At 48.5% G+C, this 9431-nt stretch overlaps 1 protein-coding gene across 1 annotated transcript in view; it reads left to right on the top strand.

The window, feature by feature from the left end:
* Nucleotides 1-3418: 3418 nt before the first annotated feature.
* Nucleotides 3419-9431, top strand: part of ELAVL1 (ELAV like RNA binding protein 1) — a 50315-nt gene continuing 44302 nt past the window's right edge. Inside the window, exon 1 of the mRNA XM_019513245.1 lies at nucleotides 3419-3632. Coding sequence (XP_019368790.1) covers nucleotides 3461-3632 — 172 coding nt within the window. The 5' untranslated portion in view covers nucleotides 3419-3460. The remainder of the gene's footprint in view (nucleotides 3633-9431) is intronic.

Raw genomic sequence — 9431 nt, 5'->3', positions numbered from 1 at the left:
CCCCCCAAACACCACCCTTGCTCAGGGCACTCCACTCTGCTATCTTTCCCTTGGGAGCCCTGAGCAGGGAACTCAGGGGGAGTGCCGTGAGCAGGAACGAGATTTGTGGGGAGGGCTATGCCCACCCCGCTCAGTGCTGCTGCCACCCAGCCAAGCCCCCACAACCAGAAGAACCTGGTGCAGCTCTGGCCCTGAGCCCACAGTGGGCAGCCCACCCTTGCCCTGCGCCCAAATCCAGGGGGCACATACCCCCCACATACCTTCCCTGGGGGTGTGCACAGCAGTGGGGAGCTGCCCATGACTCCATCCTGCTACCGGGGTTGTATCGACTGCCCCTGTTGCGGTCCCTCTCTCACCGTAGTGGGCCTTCATCTCCCCCCCATGCTCCTTTCCCAACCACAGACTTGCCACTAAGACACTGCTCTCCAAGCTGCCTGGCTGCATTCCGGTAAATCTGCTCTTGAATCGGTATTGGCTGGTATGGTTGGTTAATAAATTGGCTATCAGTATCGACCAAGAAAATCTTTATCAGTGCACCCCTACAGATATTGTTACTGGGTCCAGGACCGTCCCTAGGGGGCAGAGTCGGGGCAACTGCCTTGGGCCCTGCACTTTGGGGGGGCCCCGTGGTGCCAGGTGGAGCGGCTGTGACGATTCCGTGCTGCTGCTGGCTTCACGTCTCACCGGTCACCCCTCCCTCCTCTGCTGAATCTGCCAGTGGCTTCCTTGCGTCTGGGGGCAGGGTTGACTTGCCCTGGGCTCTGCATTTTGCTCGGGTCATCTCTGACTGGGTCTGTTACTATCATTTCTGAATTTTTTTTGCAGATTCAGTAAAGTGAACGTAACACGTTGTCCTAATGTCAGTAGTGATCTCCATATTTTTGTGGGTGTATGGCTGGAAAGCTAGGTCAGAGTAGATTTTATATTTAGCTTGATATTTATATTAGTACTAATCTCTTTCAGAAGTGAGTTCTGTGGTTTGACACATTAAAGCATTAACCTTAAAACATTTTGGAGCAGCAGAGACTTGAATCTGGATTAAGGTTAGTGAAAAGTGGGCTTGTCTAATAGAGATGCACTGATACATTGGTGCTATGTCAGATCAGCACCGATATAAAGCAAGTTGACCATCGGAAACTGGCCTGATGTGGCCGATAAATGGCCCATGCATGCGTACAGCCACAGCGCGGCACATAGATGGCAAGGAGCGCAGCCTGGCAGCATGGGGAGCTGCATCCAGCTGGTAAGTCTGTTGTGGTGGAAGGGGAGAAGGGAGGAAAGGGGCGTGGGGTGAGGGAGGGAGTGAGGCTGGGGCAGGTGCTGCCCTGCTGAGGCAGGATGTGGGATAGCCGCAGCTTGTCTGGGGGGGCTTGGGGTGATGGGGATGGCTCCCGCTGCTGCGCATGGTCCGGGAGTACATAGAGGTGTGTGCCCTTTGGATCTGCACAGTGCAGGCTGGGGCCAGGACTGTGCCAGGCTGTTCCTGGCAGGGGGGTGGGCCAGGCTGAGCTCACGGTGGGGCGGGTGGTGGCACTGCCAGGGGCGGGGGAGCTACGGCCCGTACCCTCCTTCCCAGTGCTGCTGCCGCCCACCCTGAGCACAGCCCAGCCTAGCGCCTGCTAGGAAGAGCACGGCACTGCCCCAGCCCCAGCCCAGCCTGCCCCACGCAGATCTGGTGTCACACGCACCCCCCCCATGCTCTCCTAGGGTGCATGCAGCAGCAGGAGCTGCCCCCATTGCCCTGCGGCCCCTGGACAAGGCACAGCTCCAGCCCCACTCCCTCCTTCACCTCAAGGGCGTCGATCTACCCCCACACGCCTTCCCTTCCTCCTCCCCTTCCACCCCAACAGACTTACCAGCCAGACACTGCTCTTCAAGCAGCCAGGCTGCATATAAGAAATCAGATCAGTATCAGTCAATATTCCTCCTTAAAAATTGGCAGGTGGCATCAGCCCCAAAAATCTCTCTTAGTGCACCCCTATTGTCTAACTCTGTTATTAATGACTCGGAGACTATTGCTGTGGCTATAGACACCCAAATGCGTAGTGTCCATAGAAGTGGGCATGCTGATAAATTACAGGGGAAAATCTTACTGGATAAAATAATTTAATACTTCTAGTACTAGTCTTGGGGGTGTTCATTTCTTAAGGAATTAAGGCATTGGAGTTAATGTGAAGTTTTAGGTGTAGGGTTGATTTTGCTGTTCTTCTCAGTGGAGAATGAGTTGAAAAACTAGTTTGCTAGTATGAGTGGTGCTATAAGAGAATGAATGGGGACTAAAACACGACTAAAAGTTTCTCTGAAGGTAATAGATTTTATTTCATTACTGAAGGTAGGAATGACTTAGTAAATTGAGAGTGGGAATTAACTTTAATTCATTTAATTTATTTATTTCTTTAACTTCATTTAATACTAAATATGGTAATACACGTACACCTTAAAAAAACTGTGTGGCCAAATATGGTAGATTTCTGGTAGTGCAACAGTTTTCAGTGGTATCGACTTAATTCACGCGTCATTCCCACTTGCATTGTTTTTAAAAGTCCTTATGACCAGTCCTTATGTGTGCATCTTGGGTTCAAGTAAGTGGTACAGCAGGAGCTGTTGCAGCTGTTGGCATGGGGAAGTAGTACTGGGCAGAGAATCAAGAAGACAGAAGTTCAGTTCCAGTTCTTCCTTTGGCTTGTGGTGTTCCTGTGCATTTCACAGGGTTGTTGGAAATTATTAAAGTATTATAGCCTTCAAATAAAGCATTGAACAAGGCCACTTCTAGCTAATACAGTGATTCTTACCCTGAGAATGCTCTGTGTCCAAAGCACTGCTCTAATAGGAGATCAAGCCTTGACCATCTAGTTGCACTGCCTTTACAAACGAATGTGGCATATGTCTGTGCTTGGCTTGACCCTTTAACCATACACAAGTTTTCCTCTTGACTAGAAATAGAAACCTTGGAATGCTGGGAAGCCAAATTCCTAATTGTTGTGTAGGAGGGCTGGCAAAGTTTGGAATATAAGCCATAAAATCCATATATAATCTGGCTGTCATAGGCCCATGGTTATGTGCATTGAATTGCAATTGCAGGAGCAGCTACACTTCTGGCATTTTCTAAATCCAAGTGCTTAACTTTGCATCTTAATTCTCTTTTATCTGCTGTGTATGTAATTTTAAATATACTTTAAATCTATCTTAGCTCTTTCCATTTAAATGCACGGTCCTTTAATTGTTCAGGGTTTGTTTGTTTTTAAATGGCAAATTTATCTGCTTGAGAGAATTAAATGTCATGGAATTTTTAAACACTGGTGTTTTGTTCCTTAAAGAAGAAAGGGAATGCATAGATACAAACTGAATTGTTTCATAAAAATAAAACTTATCAACATTGTGGGTAGATAAAGTTCATTTGATTACAAAACAACAATGTAGAACTTACTTGAGATTTTTTCTTTTTCAGATATTTCATAAAATGTCTAATGGTTATGAAGATCACATGGCTGAAGATTGCAGGGATGATATTGGTAGAACAAACTTAATTGTGAACTACCTCCCTCAGAACATGACGCAGGATGAGTTACGGAGTCTATTTAGCAGTATTGGCGAAGTTGAATCTGCAAAACTTATTCGGGACAAAGTTGCAGGTATAATCCAGTTTATAAGAATTTCTTGCTTTTTTTTGGTAGGCACTTAACTAAATGCAATATTTGAGTACAATTTGCGCTGGGGCGGGGGAATGTCTGCAAGTGTCAGGGATGTACCCTAGATTTAATGTACAAGAATAAGAAAGAAAATGATAGAAAGTCAGTACCTCCCAAAAGGTAAGTGAAGCTCGTTTTGGGGGGTTAGGTGCTTCTACTTGTTAACTTAAACATGTTTACTTTGAATTCAGTCTATAGATTCTTCTGTACCAATAACTTGTCTGTATTGTACATAGTGGATACAGGGATCCTGGTTTTCTCTTTCTAAAAATCCCAAATTCTCTGCTTTTAAACCCCCCCCCCCCAAATTCTCCAATTAAAATGCCCAAAATCTATGGGGGGTTTTCTGCAATTTAAAATGAAACGCCAATATACGTACGCATGTACATGTGTATTAGTTGAACACAATGTTTTATTGATATATTTAAAAAATGTAAAATCAATTTTGGAAGCCTACCAGCACCTCAGTCCATTATAATAATTATAAATTCTAAACACCTACCTGTTTTGGTATTTGATTTTTTGTTTTTTTTAATTTAATCAGAGCTCCCCCTGCCCCTTTCACTCACCAGGATGTGGGTCCAGGTGCAGCTGTTCTTCCTCTCCCTTGCTGCTTTGTGGTGCTGAACAGCCCTGTTAGGCTGGTGCCCTGCCCATGCTGTTACTCCTCACTCCCACAGCCCCCCAGCCCTGCCGGTGTCTCTCACTCCCAACCTGTGGCTCCCCATTCTCCCCAGCCTTGCTGAAGGGGACCCCCAGCTGCCAGGGCTACAGGACCTGGTGGCTGCATCCTGCCCACTCCCTGCTCCACGGTTGCCAGTTACAACTGGCAGTGGCTTCTGAGACCCTGCTGCTGTGCATGGGAGGTGGTGGCTGCTGCAGCCAGAGTGGGGACAGAGCCTAGGCTTGCCCCTACAGGCAGCATGGCCAGTGTGGAGCCCAGCAGAGCCCATGAGGGGTTGGGGTAGATGCAGGCTCTGTGCGCTGCCACCCTCACCCCGGGGGCCTCTATGCCCCAATGAGCAAGACCTGCTGTGGGAGGGCAAAGCGAAGGTGGGGTGGGGAGACTCAGTGACGCTGCTGCTGGGAGCCCTGTGCCAGATGTGCTGTCATGGCAGAGGCACAGCCCCATGCCCCACGGTGGATGAACAAATCTGGAGGGGTACATGTCTCCCTGACACCAGCCTTACCCCACTCCCTCCCTGACCAAGGCTGCTGCCACTACCTCGGTCTGCCCCCCCCCCACTTCCCAACAGGCAGCTGAGGGAGCTGTGGTAGCCTGCAAGGGGATACCCGTGGTTTCCCACGTTTTTCTCCTTTCAAGCAGAAAATCCATGCATTTCCACAGCAATCGGAAAACCCAAATCTCTGATAATGAGACTTGGCTTTGCAAAGAATCTGAGGAGTTTTATTTCTCAATGGGAAAATACATGTGCGCTGTACCTGTGGTTTGGTTCTGGGAAAAAATACATTCCTAAAGGAATGTACATACTTTAACTGCTTTATTTTACAAGATACTCAGGGCACTAATGCTAGTTCCATTTATTTTAAGGATGTAGGTTCAGGGCAGATAGTTAAATCGGAGGATATCTGACTTATGCAACTTCATATGAAGCTTGTGGCTCTAATAACCTTTTATGATGACTGTTAATCTATGGCAGCTGATAAGGTTTGGTAGACGTGTTTTCAGCTTCTTAGTGTAGGGATGATGGGATTGTGGATCTTAAATCTTTGACATGCTAATCACCTTCCTGCACTTTAGCAATTCTGCTAATCCTCTTTAAGTATACCATCCATTTTCTGTTTAATAGAGGACTCTGCCCTCTGTAGTGTACTGCAGCATTTTCTTAGGTCTTTCTCTTGCCCCAAGGTTAGGAATAGGGATGGTCCTCAACTTTCCTTCAAGAGGTGACTTTACTATCTTTATAGAGCTGACAGATTTATATATTTATATAGATGTGTATTATACTGAGGTATAATTTTGTATATCTAATTTTGTACATCTGCCTTTCAGTCAGATATACAAAGATACAGTGTGTGTATGAGGATGCACACGCTTTTCCTGTTCTTCTTTTTCTCAGAGTGAAACACAAAAATTATCTAAGACCAAAGTCTCATGTGAAAGATGTAGGTTAAATAGCCCACAGGAGTAGCAGTGTCTAGAATATGTTACGAAGAGCAACAGTTGGAGGGAGCTTTGGGAGTTTTTTTGGTGGACTGACTTTGGGAGTTTTGGTGAGTTGTCGCAGGCTGGGTTGGCACCCTTTCCTCCTTGGCCCCTGCAACAGCTCACCAGAATTCCCAAAGTAGTCCTCTGGCCCAAATAATTGCCCACCCCTGGGTTTTTGGAAAACCTAACCTATGTTTTTCCCCTTTCTCCCTGCATCCCCAAGTCTCTGGCACGTGGCCAGGCCAGGCCAGGCCGGTGCTGTGCCGTGTGCGCTGCCTCAGGCCACATGGGTGCAGATGGGGAGTGGTTCCTCTGACCAGGCCATGTGCTGGGGACTTGGGGGAGGGGAGGGGATTCAGGGAAAAGAGGGGAACACAGCATGGTACCAGTCTGGTCAGGCCTGGATAACTTGCAGCTCCCAGCCCTCTGTACCCCCTCCCTTGCACCATACCCATTGCCCTGAGTCCATGGCATGCAGCTGGACCAGGCAGAAACCATGCCACCTTTTGCCCACATGGCCTGCAGTGGCATGCAGGGAACATAGTATGGCATTGGCCTGGCCTGGCCTGGCATGTGATAAGTACCTGGGAAGAGAATGGGGTGCAGTGAGAAAGGTGGCCAGTCCTGTGCTGTGGCTCCCCTCCCACCCCCAACACCTCCTCCTAGAGTCCCTGGCACATGGGCAGGCCAGTACTGTGCTGTGTTCCCGTGCACCACTTCAGGTCGTGGTTGCAGGTGGTGCAGTTTCTGCCTGACCCAGCTATGTCCTGGAGACTCGGGGTTGGGCAGAAGTTGTGCCAGCTGCTCCAGTTGTGCCCACGTGGCTCAGCCCAAAGTGGTGTGCGGGAACACAGTGTGGCATCTCATTAGCAATCCCTGCACTCCTACCAGGCCTTGGCCTGGCAGAGCACAGAACATGTGGCTCCTAGCCCTCTTCCCCCTGCCCCCCCCCCCCCAAGCTAGCAGGGAGAACCTTACCTGAGCTCCAGCTCACCACGGGATGGGCTGTCATCTGTGAATGGCTGCAGGGTCGGAGCAGCACACAGACAGCCTCACTGGGCAGAAGCCTGGCCAGGACCTCGGCACCCCCTGCCTTGGAGCGTACACTTAAAGTCAGGTTGGGGAGGGCAGGGTCTGCTGGCTACAGCACAGGGGTAAGGGAGAAGAGCAAGAGGCACTGAAAGCCAGGGCAGTCACAGGCCAGATATAATTCTCCTTCAGAGGAGCAGCTGTGGGCTGGGTAGAATCAGTTGGTGAGCTGGATCTTGCCCATCCCTGTTTCAGAGCATCACTTGGGAACCACAGGAAGAACTCCTCAGCTGAGAGCAGATGCAAATTGGAGAGGACCATCCTCACCAGCAGGAAAATGAATAACTCCAGTACCAGCCTCTTTCATAAGAATCTGAGTAGCAGTACAGATTTTGGAGCTATCCATCATGTTTTTTTTGTTTTGTTTTGTTTTGAAAGACAGAACTGTATTTGTTCTGAAAGGCTCTCTTTCAATCCTTTTAGTTCAGAAAAGTCAGGTTTTGAAAAACTGGTGACACAAACTTGGGAAAAATGACTACTTGCTGCTAATAAGAATGGGTGTTTATAGACGTGCTCTGAGAGGTGGGGCGCTTTAATTACACTGGCTTCAAAAGCCACTCTAATTAAAGTGCCCAGAGTGTCACATGTATCTGTGTCCCTGCGCTAAAAAATGGTGGCACGGAGTGCTTTAACTAAAGCTCGTCAAGTGAGCTTTAGTTAACGTGCCCCCCACCACGATTTTTCAGCATGGGAACCTGGATGCACATGACGCTGGAGTCTGCTGGAGCATAGTAATTACTACACTTTAGCAGACTCAATGAATCAAATCTGTGCTGTCATGTAATTAGGTGTCAGAGTAGCTTATCTGCACACGTATAGGCATCCTATATTATTTTTTTTTTGTATCCCTTTGTAAAACTTGCCTTGAGGCTTTACTCTTTCCAGTATTTGAACATTGTCTTACCAATACCACGCCCCTCTTAATTACCCCATAAGCAATATAGTACTTTGTTTTAATCATTCTTCATTAATTCATTCTTTTAATTGGGGGTGAACCGATAAAGATTTTCTTGGCTGATACCAGTAGCTGATTATTAACCAATCCTATCAGCCAATGCCAATCCAATAACTGATATTTAGTAATAATGCAAGGAATTTTAAACTATTGACATAAATGAACCTTTTTCTTTTTTTTCTGTGTGCAGCCTCCCGCATCTTGTGTATCAGTGTTCCCGTGCTTAAAAATGGCGGCATGGGTGCTTGAACTAAAGCTCACCAAATGAGCTTTAGCAGGGGTGTTTGAACTACCATTTTAAGCCCTGGATGGTGATGCATGAGATGCTGTGACACTTTAATTAGAGCCACCCTCATTAAAGTGCTTCCCCCCCCCCAACACACTCACTCACTCACTCACTCACTCACTCACTCACTCTCAGAGCATGTGTAAAAGTGTCTGTGCCAGTTGCAGCAGGTGGGACTGGCCTAGCATTGCCTGCTACCAGCTGTGCAGAGCCCTTCAGCCCCTGTTCTTCCACATGATGCCCTTGAACCCTAGCCCAGGGGCAGCTACCTGAGCCTGCCCAGCAGGGCTGAAGGGGAAGGTGTGAGCCTTCCTGGCAGCCCAGGGCTGGGTGGTTACTGGGCCAGGGCAGGACTATGGGACCATTCCAGGCCTGCAGAAACTGGGCTACTCCTGCCCCACAGCCAGGCCCCAGGTTCTGGGAGGTGGACTCCAGTGTAGGGAAGGGTCCCTTCTCCTCCTGGTGGTGCTGCCCCCATGCCTTGTTGGGGAGGCTGAGTGGACCCAGCCCCAGGAAGGCCAGGACCCAGTTGGGCTGAGACACCAAGGGAGAACTCTGCTGTATACAGTGGTGGGGAGCAGCTGCCTTGATCATGGTCTGATCTGCATATCAAAGCCCCAGAAGGCTGATGTTACCAGCCATTTGAAGCCATGGGCTATGTATTTACTAACAAACTTCAACCTTCAAAGTAGCCAACTTGAAACACAAGCCTTTGAAATGTGTTGAGCTATTCAAAAGAATCAGCTGTAGAACTCTCATGCAAGTGCATTTTGTCATAATGGGTTAATTGTAACTACAGGAATAATTCTTCTCATGAGTGGCATTTCTCATACTTGATATGTGGTTGTGCACGATAAGTATTTGTCAGTTATTGAAAAGGGGAATATTGGATTCTGTTCCTGACTCCAGAGGGGTGTTTCACTTCACAGTTTTGAGCCAGGGTTAGGCAACATAGCCAATGTGTAGATTTCGGCATTCTTTGCAAGGCAACATAGATGAGACTCAAATCTGCTATATTAGACACTTGGGCAGAGACGACCATAGCAGGGTGTGTGGCCCGGAGGGAGGATGGCAAGCAGCCAGACACGAAGCCAGTCTGCCTCTGCAGGGCCCCCCAAAGAGTGGGGCCTGGGGCGGTCATCCCAATTTGCCGCCTGCCCCCCCCCCCCCGGACAGCCCTGTACCTGGGTTCAACTTGTTGAAAGTACAGGGTTTAAAAGGAGCAGTGCTAAATTTCTCCTC

Source organism: Gavialis gangeticus, unplaced genomic scaffold (genome assembly GCF_001723915.1).
Source record: "Gavialis gangeticus isolate Ggan-Ray unplaced genomic scaffold, GavGan_comp1, whole genome shotgun sequence".
In the NCBI taxonomy this organism is placed as follows: Eukaryota; Metazoa; Chordata; order Crocodylia; family Gavialidae; genus Gavialis; species Gavialis gangeticus.
The sequence above is the reverse complement of the archived record's forward strand: the minus strand, read 5'-3'. Positions and strand labels throughout refer to the sequence as shown.